General features: G+C 48.2%; 1 protein-coding gene and 1 long non-coding RNA gene across 2 annotated transcripts in view; both read left to right on the forward strand.

Annotated features, from left to right (window-relative positions):
* Positions 1-7,043, forward strand: part of LOC140407844 (uncharacterized) — a 64,068-nt gene extending 57,025 nt beyond the window's left edge. The window contains exon 3 of the long non-coding RNA XR_011939835.1: positions 6,982-7,043. This is a non-coding gene — a long non-coding RNA (uncharacterized lncRNA). The remainder of the gene's footprint in view (positions 1-6,981) is intronic.
* A 114-nt stretch (positions 7,044-7,157) lies between these two features.
* Positions 7,158-19,535, forward strand: part of LOC140407148 (cytotoxic T-lymphocyte protein 4-like) — a 52,850-nt gene continuing 40,472 nt past the window's right edge. The window contains exon 1 of the mRNA XM_072494835.1: positions 7,158-7,362. Coding sequence (XP_072350936.1) covers positions 7,158-7,362 — 205 coding nt within the window. The remainder of the gene's footprint in view (positions 7,363-19,535) is intronic.

Raw genomic sequence — 19,535 nt, forward strand, 5'->3', positions numbered from 1 at the left:
CCAGAGGTGGATCGAGTGCACAGGGCACTGAGGAGGAAGCCAAAGGAGGGGGTGGGTCCGAGGGCGATGGTGGTATGGCTGCATCGCTTCCATGACAAGAAAAGACTTTGAGGTGGGCGAAGCAGACAAGAAAGTGCACCTGGGAAGGTAACAAGCTGAGGATCTATCAGTTGGCCAAGAGGTGGCAAGGTATAATCGCATCAAGCTGGCCTCTACAAGGAGGTGAGGTTTGGGGTGTTGTACCCCCACATTTGTGGGTCACGCATCAGAACCAAGAGTTTTATTTTGACACGCTGGAGGACGCGGGCAAATTTATGTGAGACCATGAACTAGGTGATGTGTGAAGACATTGAACTATGGAGATGTTAATGTGGGTTTGTATGGTGGACGGATGGGTGTATTTAATGGTCACAGTTGCTGAGTTGGTGAGCGTGCTCTTTTTGACTTTTTTTCTCTTTTTTGCTGTGTTTTTCTGGGAATTGTGGGTGAGGGGCGGTTGGGGAAGAAGAAGTAAGCCTAGGCCTCGAGTGGGGGCCACCATGCTAGCTGGTTGGCTAGTTAACGGGAGTGAAGTACAGGTTCGAGTTGTGGAGGGAGTAGGGGGGGATAGGTAGGTATCTTTTGTTTGTGTTTCTATGTTGGGGGTGGGAACGAAGGCTGACGTGGGCAGAGTTGGTGTGGCGCAGTTGGGAAGGAGGAGAGGACAGCAAACATCTTGGGATGAACCCGAGGGTGAACAAGGCGTGCACCTGGGCAAGCTAGTTGAAGAGGGATTATGGTTGACAAGCAAGGGGGAAGAGGGTGGGAAGCCCCCTGACCCAGTTGATTACGTGGAACATCCGGAGCTTAAATGTCCCGGTCAAAAGATCACGCGTTTTCACTCATTTAAGGAGCTTGCAGGAGACGCACCTGAAGTTGGGGAACCAAACAAGGCTGAGGAAGGACTGGGTGGGGCAGCTGTTCCACTAGATATGAAGACGAAGGGGTGGCGGTGCTGATTAACAAAAAGGATAACCTATCAGGAAGTGGGTAGTGGGGAAGGGGTCGGCATGGGTGCGTATGGAGGCGGCTTCATGTAAGGGCACCAGTTTGGGGGCGTTGGTAACTGCGCCTCTGCCGTTCCCGCCGGCACGGTACTCCACCAGTCCAGTGGTGGTGGCGGCCCTGAGAGTTTGGGGCCAGTGGAGGCTGAATGTGGGAGCAGTGGGAGCATCGGTCTCGGCCCCAATCTGTGATAATCACCGGTTTGCCCCAGGGAGTACGGAAGGGGGGTTCCGGTTATGGCGGAGAGAGGGGATAGAGAGGATGGGGATATGTTCATAGAGGGGAACTTTCTGAGTATGAGGGCGCTGGAGGAAACGTTTGGGTTGGCGAGGGGGAAACAAATTCAGGTATCTGCAGGTGCGGGACTTCCTACGTAAACAGGTGTCAACCTTCCCGCTCTTACCGCTAAGGGGGATTCAGGACAGGGTAGTTTCCAGAGGGTGGGTAGGAGAAGGGAGCATCTCAGACATTTACAAGGAACTTATGGGGTCAGAGGAGACGCAGACCGAGGTGCTGAAGCGCAAGTGGGAGGAGGAGCTGGTAGGTGAGATAGAGGATCGTCTCTGGGCAGACGCGTTGAGTAGAGTCAACGCATCTGCAACATGTGCCAGGCTCAGCCTGATACAATTTAAGGTTGTTCACCGGGATCACATGACAGTGGCCCGGATGAGCAGATTCTTTGGGGTGGAGGACAGGTGCGCAAAATGTGCGGGAGGATCAGCGAACCATGTCCACACGTTCTGGGCATGTGCGAAGCTTCGGGGATTTTGACAGGGGTTTGCGGACGTCATGTCCACGGTATTAAAAACAAGGGTGGCGCTGAATCCAGAGGTGGCGATTTTCGGGGTGACAGAAGAGAAAGAGGCAGATGTTCTGGTCTTTGCTTCCCTGGTAGCCCGGAGACGAATACAATTAGCTTGGAGGGACTCAAAGCCCCCGAAGTCGGAGACCTGGCTATCGGACAAGGCTAGCTTTCTGTTTGGAGAAAATCAATTTTGTCTTGAGAGGATCACTATTAGGGTTCGCCCGGAGGTGGCAACCATTTCTTTGCAGGCAATTACTCGTCAGCAGACCGGGGTGGGGGGGGGGGGCAGAGTAGTTTAGATTAGAGTAGGGGGTCAATAAGGGTGGGACCTGTACGAGAGGCTTTTGCACTATGTTTATGGTTTCATGTATATTGTTTCTTTTGTTGTTCTCACTATACCAAAAATACCTCAATAAAATGTTTATTAAAAAACAAACAAAAGGATAACCTTCAAGGTTATGCATATTGTGACTGATCCGGGGGGGGGGGGGGGGGGGTTGGTGATGGTGAGCGGGAAGCTGGAGGGGACACTCATGGTGCTAGTGAATGTATATGCCCCAAATGCGGATGATGTGGATTTTGAGAGACGGGTCTTAGTGAAGATGTTGAACTTGGGCACACACCAGCCGATTATGGGGGGCGATTTTAACATGGTTCTGGATCCAAGGTTGGATCGGTCGTGCCCTAGGTCCCGGAATGTTTCGCCGATTGCTAAGGGGTTGTTGGGGTTTATAGAGCGTATGGTGGGGCAGACCCATGGCGGCTTGAGAGGCCGAGGGTGAAGGAGTTTTATTCACATGCGCACTGGATGTGTCCCCATATTGATTTCTTTGTTTTGGACAATGCGTTGGTGGCAGGCGTGGTAAGGTTGGAGTATTCAGCGATTGTGGTGTCGGACCACGCGCCCCACTGGGTGGCTCTGGAGAAGGGGGCCCAGCGGCACAGTGGAAGCTGGGTGTGGGGTTAGTGGTGGACAAGGAGTTTTGCGAGAGGGTGAGGGTGGCCATCTGGAATTATGTAGAGCTGAATAAGGGGAAAGTTTTGGCCTCAAAGCTGTGGGAGGTGCTGAAGGCGGTGGTGAGAAGGGAATTTATTTCAATTTGGGCGCATAGGGAGAAGGTGGAACAGGCTGAGAGGGCGAGGTTGGTGGAGGACATCGTGAGGATGAATCGTATTCGGTGGTGCCAAATGAGGCATTATTAAAGGAAAAGCAAAGGCTTCAGATGGAGTTTGGGCCCATATCTACGGGGAAGGTGGTGGGACAACTGCGCAGAGCTAGGGGGATGATATGCAAGTACGGGGAGAAGGTGAATAGGATGCTGGCACATCAGTTGAGGAAGCAGCCAGCGGCGAGGGAAATTGGGAAAGTGAGTGACGAGAGGGGTACGGTGGTATTGGAGCGGGAGGGGGTTATTGAGGGTTTTTAATCAGGGTCTGTATAAGTCGGAAGCCCTGACGGGGGATGAAGGGATGAGATGGTTTCTGGATCGATTGGAGTTCCCTGGGGTTGAGGAGGTCCTGGGATCCAAGATCAGGCTGAGGGAGGTTATGGACTGTGTGGGGCCAATGCAGACATAGAAGGCCCCGGGCCCGGACGGGTTCCCAGTCGACTTTTCTAAAAAGTTTGGAATGGAGCTGAGGCCCCTGCTGGTGGAGATGTTTAATGAGTCGGGAGTGAGGGGTGAGCTCCCCCCCACCCGCCCCCCACACTGTCTCAGGCCTCCACTTTGCTTATCTTCAAGAAGGGTAAGGACCCGGAGCAGTGTGGGTCATATCGTTCAATCTCGCTGCTGAATGTAGATGCAAAGCTGTTGGTGACATGGATAGAGGAGTGTGCACCGAGAGTGATAGGGGAGGACCAGACGGGCTTCACGAGAGAGCTGCAGTTTTTGGTGAATGTTCAGGGGTAGCTCCTGGAGGGGCGGGAGGTTGAAGTGGTTGTGGCAACGGACGCGGAGAAGGCATTCGATAAGTCAAATGGGAGTATTTGTTTGAGGTGCTGGGTAGGTTTGGGTTTGAACAGGCTTTGTGGATTGGGGTCACCTGTTGTAAAAGGCGCTTAAGGCGAGCCTTCCAAGCAAACTAAGCTCAGGTTATTTTGAGTTGCACTGGGGGACAAGGCAGAGGTGTCCACTCTCCCCGCTGCTCTCTGCCTTAGCGATTGAGACGTTGGCAATGGTGCACATGAATTTGAGAGGGTGGAGGGGCATCGAGAAGGGTGGGGGGAGAAATCGAGCACTGGGTTTCGTTGGATGCCGACAACCTCCTTTGTATATTTCAGACCTGGTTGGGTGCTTCGATAGGACCATGGGGATTCGGGGGAGTTCGGCTATTTTTGGGGGTATAATTTGAATATGGGGAAAAGCAAGGTGCTTCCAGTCAGCGCATGGGGGCAGGAGAGGATGCAGGGGAACTGCCTTTTCAGTTGGTGGGGAGAGTTTTCGCTACCTTGGGATACAGGTGGTGCGGTGTTGGGCCCAGCTGCTCAAGTCGAACTTGGCATGACAGGTGGAAGGGACGAAGGCGGACTTTAAGAGGTAGGATGTGTTGCCATTGTCATTGGTGGGCCGGGTTCAGACAGTGAGGATGACAGTGCTGCCAAAGTTTTTGTTTATGTTCCAGAACCTCCCAATTTTTGTCCCCAATTCCTTTTATAGGAAGATGAACGATATGATTTTGAGATTTGTATGGGCAGGGGTTAGGAGTCGCAGGTTAGGAGGGTATTCCTGGAGAGGGGGGGGGTTGGCATCGCCAAATTTGATGAACTACTACTGGGCAGCAAACATGGTTATAGTTAGGAAATGGAAGGGGGCGAGCGGTCAGTTTGGGGGCAGATAGAGACGGCCTCATGTAAGGGGCAAAGTTTGAGGGCACTGTTGTTGGTGCCCCTTCCACTTTCACCAAGGGCAGAACAGCAATTGCAGAGGCTCACTGCTATCTCTGAATAAAAGAAGGGTCATCTAATATCATAGGGATTGATATTTTGACCCTTCCCATCAACCAGACCTTCCGGTTCCCCGGCGGCAGGCAAGCCATGCAAAACGCTGTCTCCACCTGCGCCGCCGGAAAGCATGTCCATGGTCTATTGATACTGTCCAGGTTCAGTTTCTGCTCCTCCACAGTGTGCTGTTTCTGAGGCATTCCTGTCTGCTCCCATCCTAACTTGCATTCTACTCCCATGTTGGCGGCTAATTTCTGCTTTGCACTATTTGGCAGCTTTGACGGCTCGAATTCTATTCCATTCACGAACCGTAACAACAGAACATAAGACATGGGAGCGGGGTAGAGCATTCAACCCCTCCAGCCGCTCTACCATTCAATACGATCATGGCTCACCTCATTGTGTTCTTAACTCCACTTTCCTGCCTGTCGCCCAATAACCCTCGACACCCTTGTGGTTCACAAATCTGCCAACGCACCTTGAATATATTTAATGATCCAGCCTCCACTGCTCTCTGTGGGAAAGCTTTTGAAAGATGAACCGTGAGATCCCTCATTTTTAAACTGTGCCTCCTAGTTTTACACTCCTCAGGAAGGAGAACTTCCTTTCAGCATCGTTCCTGTCAGGCTCCTTCAGAATCTTACACTTTTCTCATTCCTCTAAACACCAGTGAGTACAGGTCCAATCTGGCAACCCCCTCATCCCAGGCATCAGCCTGGTGAACCTTTTCTGAACTGCCTCCATTGCAAGCAAATCCCTCCTTCTTAAGGAGCCAAAACTGTACATAGTACTCTGAAGTGCAGCCTCACCAAATCCCTATACAGTTGTAACAAGACTTCCCTACTTTTATACGTCATCCCTTTCACGATAAAGGCCAACAATCCATTGCTATCTCAATTACTTGCTGCACATGATAACGTTTTTGTAATTCATGTACAAGAACACCCAGATCCCTCTGTACCTCAGCGTTCTGCAGTCTCTATTCATTTAAACAATCTGCTTTCCTATTCTTTCTGCCAAAGTGGACATCATATTTGCCCACATTATACTCCATCTGCTAAATCTTTGCTCATTCGCTTCACCTATGAGTCATGTTTTTGTCCATCTCAGTTGTACCTAATTACTTATTTGTCGATGTACTGTGTACTTCTTCGCATTCACCGTAACTATCTATTTTTTTGTTTGTTTACTGTGTAAGTTTCCTTCGCCACAGAGAATACTTTTCATTGTACTTCTAACGACTCTAAACCTCTTCCTCCATATAAACCTCCCTGCCATATTCACAACCACCCTCTGGAACTTGCCGTCACTCATGGCCTGCTTGTCCCTATGGTCCTAATTACTGACAAGGCCACCCCGGAGTATTCTGTCACCCTTGCATCCTTATCCCAACCCCAACTTACTTCTGTTGCCCCAAATAATTTAAACTCCCATATTCAGCTCTCCATTCACCAGAACATTTCTGCAGTTGCAGTTTGAGACAAAGAAGGACAAATCAGTCCATTGAACAACACCCCATCCAAGGCTTAAACACTCATTCCATCCATTGCTGATGCTACCATGGCTACAATGCAGCAACTTAAAGAATGGTTATAGCACAGAGAAGAGCCTGGGGTGAAATCTCCGCCTCCCCAGCTGTGTGTTCCTCAGTAGCGCACTGTCGCCGGCAGCAGGATTCTCCGTACCCGCCGTCGGCCAATTGGCTTTCCCATTGTAGCCACCCGACACCACCAGGAAACCCAAGGGCAGGTGTGTGCTGCTGGTGGAAAAGAGAATCCTGCTGGTGGAGAATTCAACCCCGTCATCTCCATGCCAGGTTCCTACAAAAGATATTCACCGAGTCCCGCTACACCACCTGTTCTTTGACACTGCCGTCCAAACCCTTGCTCTATGCCACCTAAAGGAATAAAGGCATGGGGAAACCAAATCACATACCATCCTGAATTGGAAATATACCACCGTTCCTTTATCGTTACTGGGTCAAAGTCCTGGAACACCCTCCTTCACACCTTGGTGGGTGCACCACATGGACTACGACGGTTCAAGGAGGCAGCTTACTGCCACCTCCTCAAGGGAAGTTGAGGGGTGGGCAATAACTGCCAACATTGCCAGTGATACCCACATCACAAGATAATACATGAGATATAAAAAGAGCTTTCAATAATGAAACTTCTTCACTTTTTTTACATAGTGGCAAACATGAGCATCTCCCCTCTCCAATTTCTGAAGGCCAATCATAATGGAGAAGCCAGCCTGGTCTGTGCGTTAAGGAGCACACAGGCTGGTGAAGAGCTCCAAGTCGTCCTGTACAAGGGCGAACAGAGTAAAAGCACAGAAGTGTGTACTGCTTCCTTCACCAACGGTACAATGGAACCCTCGGAGAGAAGAGATTTGTTCCACTGCCAGGTTTCGCTGAGTCAGAATAATGTGTCGATAACCGTCTCGGGCCTCAATGTGACTGACACAGATCGCTACTTCTGCCAGGTATCAAAAACGCACCCACCACCTTACTTTGAAAGCCCCGGACAATGGACCATCATCTACATCAACCGAGCAACCAACTGTCCTGGAGGTGAGTGTCAAGGTTAAACTGTTCCCTCAGTCCTTTTGCCTCAACAACACATTGCAATGTGACCAATCTTTCTGGTCAAATGTTGTGTGACTTGTTGGGTAAGTGGTTGGCTCCATGTCTGCCTAGGCCACATAGACACAGATTCCCGGGTCCAATTCCCAGTCTGTGGTGAGTTCACTCTCAATCAGAAGAACACATCAACCCAACAAACAACCACAGATCTCTAAACCCCCCCCCCCCCCCCGATACAAACAACCCGCCTTCCCCATTTTAACCCCTTAACCTCCCTCCGAAGCCCGCTTCTCCCTCGCTGACCCCTCAATTCTCCTTGACGAAAATCAATGAACGGTTTCCATCTCCGGGTGAAATGCTTATTGACCCCTGCAGAGCGAACCCGACCTCCTCCAACATCAGGAATTCTGCCGGGTCACTCACCTACACCCCTGCCTTCAGCTGCTCAGAGTCCCACCAACCCGACATTCTGCCCCGTTCACAGCACAAGCAGCATCCCTTAAGGGCAACTCACCTCGTCCCGCTCCACCATCTTTCCCGACAACTCTCCGAATCTTCCTTTTCAGATAATTATCGAATTCTATTTTGAAAGCCTTGATTAAATCTGCCTCCACCAAATTTGTGATCCAACAAGAAGCTGCATCAAGAAGCTTTTCCTTGTGTCGCTGTTGCTTGTGTCGCCAGTCAAATCGGCGCCCCTTGGTTCGCGACCCTTTCGCCAATGGAATGGATAAGAACATAAGTAGGACTAGGCCATTCACCTCCCTGAGCCTGCTCCACCACTCACCAAGGTCATGATGAACCTGATCATGCCCGTAACCACTTTCCTGCCCACCCCCATAACCCTTACCTCACTGTGGGGGTGATGAAGGTGATCAAGCAGCTGCTATCATTGTTCTAACTTTACATAACTTGCAGGAGGTTCTCTGCTGGAAGGTTGGAAGTACTGCAGCACCATCTCATTGTAGAGCATTAAATAGTGAGGGAAATCTGTTATATTACCATATGTGGTAATATGTTGTGATTGTTGTCTTTATATCCAGAATGGTCCATTGTGTTGTTGACAAAGAATCCATCAATTCAATTAATGAAACAAAACTAATTTATTAAAACTATTAAGTAAATGAAGTTTGCACACTCTACTGAGCTACAGTTAATAATATTGAATCTATCTAGCAGTACTCAATAAACTAAATAGCCACTAACTACACTATGATCTAACCTAGTGTTAACTCTGTAATCTAATCTTCCCCTAATGCTGTCACCGTGCTTTCTCCGAATGCTACTCCCAGAATTCTCTCAGGGTCTGACTTAAATACAGAGAAGTGGTGGTGCTCTCCAGTGCTGGATTTACATTGAGATGTAATAATTAACCCTTCACTAACTTGTCTATCTACATATCATTACAAGATCCACACGCTCAACATCTCAACCTTCTCACCAAGTAGTTGGTCTAATTTTAACTCTGTCTATGAGAGTTGATTTTGAGCGAGTTAGAAACGGGCACTCACCCAGCTCCACACAGTGGGAAGAAAGCAATCACAGAAGCTGAAGATAAATATACCCAGGGCCAGTTTAAAGACCGCTGCATTTTTATGACTTAATGACGTGGACTTGGGTATACAGGTCACAATTTCAAAATTTGTAGACCATACAAAACCTGGAAATAGTAGTGACAGAATTCAGGAGGACAGGCTGGTAAATTGAGCAGGCACATGTGGAATTTAACACAGATAAACGTGAAATTAATTTGGGTCAGAAAAAATGAAAGGCAATAAATTGTACAATTTGAAAGGGGTACAGCATCAGGGAGACCTGGGAATGGATGTACACAAATCTTTGACGCTGACCCTAGGCTTTATAAACAGAGGTTGACCCTAGTGTTGTGTCCACCTTTGGACGCCACACTTTAGGACGGAAGATAAGGCCTGAGGAGAAGGTGCAGAAGAGAATTACCAGAATGGGACCGTGGATATAGAGAGACAGACTAAAGAAGCTGAAATTGTTCTCTTCAGGGCAGGGAAGGTTAAGAGGAGATTTAATAGATGTATTAAAAATCATGAAGGGTTTTGATGAGAGTAAATAATGAGACAGTTTCAGCAGCAAGAAATATTTAGATCAATAAAAAAATGGGAAACAGCAACAGTCCCAACACTGATCCGGGGTGGCATGGTAGAACAGTGGTGAGCTCCAGGGTCCCAGGTTCAATTCCCAGCTTGGGTCACTGTCAGTGCGGAGCCTGCATGTTCTCCCAGTGTCTGTGTGAGTTTCCTCCGAGTGCTCCTGTTTCCTCCCACAATCCAATCATGTGCAGGCTGGGTGGATTGGCCATGCTAAATTGCCCTTAGTGTTCAAATAAGGTTAGATGGGGTTACTGGGTTATAAGGATAGGGTGGAGGTGTGGGCTTAAGTGCGGTGCTCTTTCCAAGGGCCAATGCATACAAGGTGGGCCGAATGGCCTCCTTCTGCATTGTAAATTCTATGATTCTATGATCCCTATGGGACACTACGAATTAGCAGTCTCAAATCCATCTAGAACTGGCTTTTACATGCTAAGTATCCACCCAGGTATCAGAGAGATTATCAGTTACATAAAGCAATCAGTAAGGGATAGGTCTAATTACGATCCCAAATCAGACCCCAATATTTGCTCGGATACCAGACAGAACCCCCAATACATTTTTTTTAAATTTGTAAAACGGTGAGGAAAGAATACTTCGCTCCAGGAGTGATTCAATGCAAAAGTAGTGATATGGTATATTAAAACACACTTTATTAACAAAGACTGTGGGCAGCACGATAGCACAGTGGTTAGCACAGTTGTTTCACAACTCCAGGGTCCCAAGTTCAATTCCCGGCTTGGGTCACTGTCTGTGCGGAGTCTGCACGTTCTCCCAGTGTGCGTGGGTTTCCTCCGGGTGCTCCGGTTTCCTCCCATAGTCCAAGGATGTGCGGGTTAGGTGGATTGGCCATGATAAATTACCCTTAGTGTCCAAAAAGGTTGGGTGGGGTTATGGAGATAGGGTGGATGTGTGGGCTTGGGTAGGGTGCCCTTTCCAAGGGCCGGTGCAGACCCGATGGGCCGAATGGCCTCCTTCTGCACTGTAAATTCTATGAATACTTTAAAATAACATATATATAACATATAATTACCAGTTAAACAATGCTTAACCAATAAAAACAACCTACTTCTGACTAAAACCTTATTTATCTCCAATCAAGTAAAACCCATCACAGGTCAAAAATCACTTTTAAATACAGTTAACAAACACACTTTGCAGACTCTGGGTAAATAGCTCTTTTAAAAGACTGCTTGAAGAGAGAGAGAGAAACAGCCTTCCGATTCTAGTCTGTATCAGATTACTCTTTAACCTGACAATGTTTTACAGAAGCAGCTGTTCAGCTCTCAGCCAAAAACTAAAACTCAAAATGGACTATCTCGATGTTGTCTACTTCCCAGGGACAAAAACCCATTCAGCCTCTCTTTGTAAACATACCATAGGTTGGAAAAATTGGAGTTAAAAAAAGGATTATCTCACTTTTACAACAGCTTAATTGGACCTTCTGCAATCAGTGTCTGTCTTACTTTCAAACCAGGATTAGTATTACTGCAGTAGATACATACGCACCCTAACCCAGACTATTAAAATGTTATTGCAACAGATACATACAATACATGCCAATTTCCTACATTCATCACAGTCTATAAAGCAAGAAACCGATACAGAAAAGCTTGCACCCCCCCCCCCCACCCTCTCCCCCCTCTCCCCCCCCCACACCCCCCCCCACCCTCTCCCCCCCCCCCACCCCCCACCCCCCCCCCCCCACACCCACCCCCGAGACCGCTGCTTTTCCTTCAATCAGCAACAATGCTGAAATGCTGGCAAAGATCTAGATTGAGCGAAATAGCTCTTTGACTAGATGTTGAATGGGGGCAGACTCCAGGGCTGGAAATGTTGGTTTTACTGTAGAATTATGTATTCTGCATCATTTTAACAACATTTAGATTTCACAATTAATACACTTGTACACTTACAGTAAGGAAAACCAAAACGGGACAGTTAGGTTTTTGAACAAAGCAATATTTCAAAAAAGTAAACCAAATAGTCAGTGCCCAAAGTCTGACCCTCGGGTCCCAGTTCATACAGAGACTACGCCTCAAAGAAGTCCTCACCTTTTCATAGAGATACTGGACCCCATCCTACTCCCCACTCTTCCACAGTCACTGAGCTTCCTCAAACACTCCAGCCATTCATAGAGACACTACCCTATATGCCGGGACTGCAGTGGTTCAAGAAGGCAATTCGCCACCACAATCTCAAGGTCAATTAAGGACGGATAATAAATCCTGGTCTAGCCAGTGATGGCCACATCCCATTAAATAATTTTTTTTTAAAATTCTGCAACCCATGTGGTGTAGGTACACCCACAGTGCTGTTAAAAAGGGCGTTCAAGGAATTTCACCCAGCGACAGTGAAGGAACGGCAATATATTCCTAAGTCAGGATGATGAATGGCTTGCTAGGGAACCTGCAGGTGGTGGGGTTCTCAGGTATCTGCTGCCTTAGTCCTTCGAAATGGTAGTGGTCGCTGGTTGGGAAAGTGCTGTCAAAGGAGCCTTGGTGAATTGCTGCATGCATCTTGTACATGGTACACACTGCTGCCACTGAGCACTGATGGTGGAGGAAGTGAAAGGTTAAGGTGGCAGATGAGATGCCAATCAAGAGGGCTGCTTTGTCCTGGATGGTGTTGAGCTTCTGGAGTGTTGTTGGAGTTGCACTCATCCAGGCAAGTGGAGAACATTCCATTACACTCCTGACCTATGCCTTGTAGATTGTGGGCAGGCTTTAGGGAGTCAGGAGGGGAATTGCTCGCTGCAGAATTCCCAGTCACTTGTAGCCACAATATTTATATGGCTGGTCCAGTTCAATTTTTTGTCAATGGCGACCCCCAGGATGTTGATCGTGGGGGGATTCAATGATGGGAATGTAATTGAATGTCATGGGGAGGTGGTTAGTTTTTGCAAATTAGAGTAACTACCCTTAACCTTACTCTGTCACTCGGCAACTTCTTAACCAGGTCAATGAATTGCTTTCAATTACATGAGATTCGCGTTTAGCCAACAGCTTATTTGGGGAATTTTATCAAATGCATTCTGGATGTTCAGATTGGTCAGGGATGACCCTGCCCTCATAAATCCAAGCTTGCTCTCGCTGATCAACTGAACATTCCCATTTTAATTATATGCTCCAGTAATCTCTCAAACGGTATTAGGCTTAACTCTTCTATAATTCCCTAATTCCATCTATCACTTCCTTAAAAATCAAGAAACCTTCAGGACATTATAGTCAATATCTGCATAATTCTCTTTTTCCTCTTTAAAACCATGGAATAAAAACCACAAGATCCCAGGGATTTATCAGTCCATAGTGCCAATACTTCCTTCATCACGGTTATCTTGCTTCATTTTAATTTTGACAATGAAGCAACATTAGTTTCCTGAGGATATCCAACACACTAACCCCTTCCACGGCAAGTACTGACCTGTCGGTGCTAACCTTAGCATATCTGGAAGTGTTTTCTTTTAGATTGATGTTGACCTATCACATTTCAGTTCGCCATGACCACTTATTTTATTTACTTAACAGAAATTGCCCCATTGGAGACTTCTGTATCACAATAAATTCTGTTTTTAAACAAGTTCCGCACATCTTCTGTCCTTGTGAATTAACACACTTCTCAGACACTGTATCCATATAAAACTCCACGCACACACGCGCACACTGTACCCCATCCAACACCCCACCCTCACACACACACACTGTACCCCATCCAACACCCCACCCTCACACACACTGTACCCCATCCAACACCCCACCCTCACACACACTGTACCCCATCCAACACCCCACCCTCACACACACTGTACCCCATCCAACACCCCACCCTCTCACACACTGTACCCCATCCAACTCCCCACCCTCACACACACACTGTACCCCATCCAACTCCCCACCCTCTCACACATTGTACCCCATCCCACCCTCACACACATTGTACCCCATCCCACCCTCACACACATTGTACCCCATCCAACGCCCCACCCTCACACACTTTGTACCCCATCCAACCACCCACCCTCACACACTGTACCCCATCCAACCCCCCACCCTCACACACACTGTACTCCATCAAACCCCCCACCCTCACACACACTGAACCCCATCCAACTCCCCACCCTCACACACACAGAACCCCATCCAACACCCCACCCTCTGTACCCCATCCAACTCCCCACCCTCACACACACACTGAACCCCATCCAGCTCCCCACCCTCTCACACACACACACGGAACCCCATCCAACTCCCCACCCTTACGCACACACACGGAACCCCATCCAACTCCCCACCCTCACACACACACCCACACACTGAACCCCATCCAACACCCCACCCTCATACACACACACACACACACACTGAACCCCATACACTCCCCACCCTCACACACACTATACCCCATCCAACTCCCCACCCTCATACACACACACACTGAACCCCATACACTCCCCACCCTCACACACACTATACCCCATCCAGCTCCCCACCCTCACACACACACACTGTACCCCATCCAACTCCCCACCTTCACACAAACACGGAACCCCATCCAACTCCCCACCTTCACACAAACACGGAACCCCATCCAACTCCCCACCTTCACACAAACACTGAACCCCATCCAACACCCCACCCTCACACACACACACACTGTACCCCATCCAACACCCCACCCTCACACACACACACACAGACACACACACACACACACACTGAACCCCATCCAACACCCCACCCTCACACACACTGAACCCCATCCAACTCCCCACCCTCACACACACTGTACCCCATCCAACACCCGACCCTCACACACACTGTACCCCATCCAACTTCCCACCCTCACACACGCTGTACCCCATCCAACACCCCAGCCTCACACACACTGGACCCCATCCAACTCCCCACCCACACACACAGTACCCCATCCAACGTCACACCCACTGAATCCCATCCAACTCCCCACCCTCACACACACTGAAGCGCATCCAACTCCCCACCCACACACACACACTGTACCCCATCCAACGTCCCACTCACACACGCTGTACACCATCCAACACCCCAGCCTCACACACACTGTACCCCATCCAACTCCCCACCCACACACACTGTACCCCATCCAGCGTCACACCCTCACACACACTGAATCCCATCCAACTCCCCACCCTCACACACACTGAAGCGCATCCAACTCCCCACACACACACACACACACACACACACACACACACACACACAGTACCCCATCCAACGTCCCACTCTCACACACGCTGTACCCCATCCAACACCCCAGCCTCACACACACTGTACCCAATCCAACTCTCCAACCTCACACACACTGAACCCCATCCAACTCCCCAGCCTCATACACATTGTACCCCATCCAACGCCCCACCCTCACACAGACTGTACCCCATCCAACGCCCCACCCTCACACACACTGTCCCCATCCAACCCCCTGCCCTTTTCACACGCACTGTTCCCCATCGACCACCCCACCCTCACACATGCATACTGAACCCCATCCAACTCCCCACCCTCACGCACACACGGAACTCCATCCAACTCCCCACCCTCACACACACACCCACACACTGAACCCCATCCAACACCCCACCCTCATACACTGAACCCCATACACTCCCCACCCTCACACACACTATACCCCATCCAACTCCCCACCCTCACACACACTGTACCCCATCCAACACCCCACCCTCACACACACACTGTACCCCATCCAACTCCCCACCCTCACACACACACTGTACCCCATCCAACTCCCCACCCTCTCTCACATTGTACCCCATCCCACCCTCACACACATTGTACCCCATCACACCCTCACACACTGTACCCCATCCAACACCCCACCCTCACACACTTTGTACCCCATCCAACCCCCCACCCTCACACACTTTGTACCCCATCCAACCCCCCACCCTCACTCACTTTGTACCCCATCCAACCCCCCACCCTCACACACTTTGTACCCCATCCAACCCCCCACCCTCACACACTCTGTACCCCATCCAACCCCCCACCCTCACACACTTTGTACTCCATCCAACCCCCCACCCTCACACACACTGTACCCCATCCAACACCCCACTCTCACACACACATTATGGGAGAGGCATTTTCAGAACCCCAAAATGTATCATGGAGTTCAACCAACCTCCCCCTTTAATGTATTGTTGCTTTTCCGAGCACACAGCTTGTTCTCCAGGTTTGAGATTACAATTATGAACACGTGGGTTTTTAAACACAAAACAATGTTTATTCCATGAACTCAAGTTAACCTTTTAAATTAACATTGGATCACTTAACACCCCTTACTTCAAAGATATCCCCAAAAATAATACAACAGTAAATAATCCCTCAAAGTGTTCCTTCAAATCTCCAAAAGACTTCACCTTAACCAACAGACGTGAAGTTACATTCAATGTACTTATAGTCTTTGGATTTTCAGACACCACCAGACCAGCTCTGTGTTTTTCTTCTTGCAGCTCTTTGCAAAACACACAAACACTCCCAGCTTTCTCCTCAAACTGGCTTTCTCCTTTTCAGCAGCTCTCAGCAAACCAGCCCGGCACCTTTCAGCTTTCTCCTCAAACTGGCTTTCTCCTTTTATGCAGGTCTCAGCAAACCAGCCAGGCACTTTTCAGCTGCTCTCCTCAAACTAGCTTTCTCCTTTTCAGCTGCTCTCAGCAAACCAGCCAGGCACTTTTCAGCTGCTCTCAGCAAACCAGCCAGGCACTTTTCAGCTGCTCTCCTCAAACGAAAATCTAAAAACTGCAAAATGGCTGAACTAAAACCCAGCTCCACCCACACTCTGACATCACTGCATTTCTTAAAGGTACATTGCTTAAACATCCATTTCTTAAAGGTACGCTCACATGACATCTCCCCCAAGAGAAAAAAAATAAACCATCAACTTCAAGTTGGTTTCATTTTTCACTTTTGCACCATCCACTAAGAAATGTACACAGTAAATATACTTTTTCGTTTAAAAAAAAAAGACACGCAAACAGATATAATAATATAGTCCATTTTCTTTCTTCTTCTTCCTCCAACCAAAATCCTTCTCGATTGACAGTGTCTTTGAACAAAGTCTCTGCACGATCCATCCATTTAGGGCAGCACGGTAGCATTGTGGATAGCACTATTGCTTCACAGCTCCAGGGTCCCAGGTTCGATTCCGGCTTGGGTCACTGTCTGTGCAGAGTCTGCACATCCTCCCTGTGTGCGCGTGGGTTTACTCCGGGTGCTCCGGTTTCCTCCCACAGTCCAAAGATGTGCAGGTTAGGTGGATTGGCCATGATAAATTGCCCTTAGTTTCCAAAATTGCCCTTAGTGTTGGGTGGGGTTACTGAGTTATGGGGATAGGGTGGAGGTGTGGGCTTGGGTAGGGAGCTCTTTCCAAGAGCCGGTGCAGACCCGATGTGCCGAATGGCCTCCTTCTACACTGTAAATTCTATGAAATAATTCGATGAAATCCATTCCTCTACGCCTCGGCAATTCTCTTTAAAAAGTTAGATACTTCAGTTCAATCTGATCACAGAGTCCCTTGCAATTCTCCAATACAGGAGCATCGGTGATCACAGCTTTCAGGCAGTCCAATACCTGTTGAAAGTCCATTGTCCATTGAAATTTTTGACGTTTCTTTAGCAAGCCCATCAGTGGAGCAATCACGCCGCAAAACTTTTGCACAAAGGTTCGATCAAATCCACTCATGCTAAGAAATCGCATTATTTCCCTTCATCTTGAGGGTATCGGAAATACTCAGGGAAAGTGATTTGGGCTTCTCCAAATTCACTTTCGGCTGGGTTCATAAGACCATAAGACATAGGAGCGGAAGTAAGGCCATTCGGCCCATCGAGCCCACTCCACCATTCAATCATGGCTGATTTCAACTCCATTTACCCGCTCTCTCTCCATAACCCTTAATTCCTCGAGAAATCAAAAATTTATCAACTTCTGTCTTAAAGACACTCAACGTCCCGGCCTCCACCGCCCTCTGTGGCAATGAATTCCACAGACTCTCTGGCTGAAGACATTTCTCCTCATCTCTGTTCTAAAGTGACGCCCTTTTATTCTAAGGCAGTGCCCCCGGGTCCTAGTCTCCCCTGCTAATGGAAACAACTTCCCTACATCCACCCTATCTAAGCCATTCATTATCTTGTAAGTTTCTATTAGATCTCCCCTCAATCTCCTAAACTCCAATGAATATAATCCCAGGATCCTCAGACGTTCATCGTATGTTAGGCCTACCATTCCTGGGATCATCTGTGTGAATCTCCGCTGGACCCGCTCCAGTGCCAGTATGTCCTTCCTGAGGTGTGGGGCCCACAATTGCTCACAGTATTCTAAATGGGGCCTAACTAATGCTTTATAAAGCTTCAGAAGTACATCCCTGCTTTTATATTCCAAGCCTCTTGAGATGAATGACAACATTGCATTTGCTTTCTTAATTACGGACTCAACCTGCAAGTTTACCTTTAGAGAATCCTGGACTAGGACTCCCAAGTCCCTTTGCATTTCAGCATTATGAATTTTGTCACCATTTAGAAAATAGTCCATGCCTCTATTCTTTTTTCCAAAGTGCAAGACCTCGCACTTGCCCACGTTGAATTTCATCAGCCATTTCTTGGACCACTCTCCTAAACTGTCTAAATCTTTCTGCAGCCTCCCCACCTCCTCCATACTACCTGCCCCTCCGCCTATCTTTGTATCATCGGCAAACTTAGCCAGAATGCCCCCAGTCCCGTCATCTAGATCATTAATATATAAAGAGAACAGCTGTGGCCCCAACACTGAACGCTGCGGGACACCACTCGTCACCGGTTGCCATTCCGAAAAAGAACCTTTTATCCCAACTCTCTGCCTTCTGCCTGACAGCCAATCGTCAATCCATGTTAGTACCTTGCCTCGAATACCATGGGCCCTTATTTTATTCAGCAGTCTCCCGTGAGGCACCTTATCAAAGGCCTTTTGGAAGTCAAGATAGATAACATCCATTGGCTCTCCTTGGTCTAACCTATTTGTTATCTCTTCAAAGAACTCTAACAGGTTTGTCAGGCACGACCTCCCCTTACTAAATCCATGCTGACTTGTCCTAATCCGACCCTGCACTTCCAAGAATTTAGAAATCTCATCCTTAACAATGGATTCTAGAATCTTGCCAACAACCGAGGTTAGGCTAATTGGCCTATAATTTTCCATCTTTTTCCTTGTTCCCTTCTTGAACAGGGGGGTTACAACAGCGATTTTCCAATCCTCTGGGACTTTCCCTGACTCCAGTGACTTTTGAAAGATCATAACTAACGCCTCCACTATTTCTTCAGCTATCTCCTTTAGAACTCTAGGATGTAGTCCATCTGGGCCCGGAGATTTATCAATTTTTAGACCTCTTAGTTTCTCTAGCCCTTTCTCCTTTGTGATGGCTACCATATTCAACTCTGCCCCCTGACTCTCCGGAATTGGTGGGATATTACTCATGTCTTCTACTGTGAAGACTGACGCAAAGTACTTATTTAGTTCCTCAGCTATTTCCTTGTCTCCCATCACAAAATTACCAGCGTCATTTTGGAGCGGCCCAATGTCAACTTTTGCCTCCCGTTTGTTTTTAATGTATTTAAAGAAACTTTTACTATCATTCCTAATGTTACTGGCTAGCCTACCTTCATATTTGATCCTCTCTTTCCTTATTTCTCTCTTTGTTATCCTCTGTTTGTTTTTGTAGCCTTCCCAATCTTCTGACTTCCCACTACTCTTTGCCACATTATAGGCTTTCTCTTTTGCTTTGATGCATTCCCTAACTTCCTTTGTCAGCCATGGCTGCCTAATCCCCCCTCTGATAACCTTTCTTTTCTTTGGGATGAACCTCTGTACTGTGTCCTCAATTACTCCCAGAAATACCTGCCATTGCTGTTCTACTGTCTTTCCCACTAGGCTCTGCTCCCAGTCGATTTTCGTCAGTTCCTCCCTCATGCCCCTGTAGTTACCTTTATTTAACTGTAACACCTTTACATCTGAT

This window comes from Scyliorhinus torazame, chromosome 2 (genome assembly GCF_047496885.1).
Source record: "Scyliorhinus torazame isolate Kashiwa2021f chromosome 2, sScyTor2.1, whole genome shotgun sequence".
Lineage (NCBI taxonomy): Eukaryota > Metazoa > Chordata > Chondrichthyes > Carcharhiniformes > Scyliorhinidae > Scyliorhinus > Scyliorhinus torazame.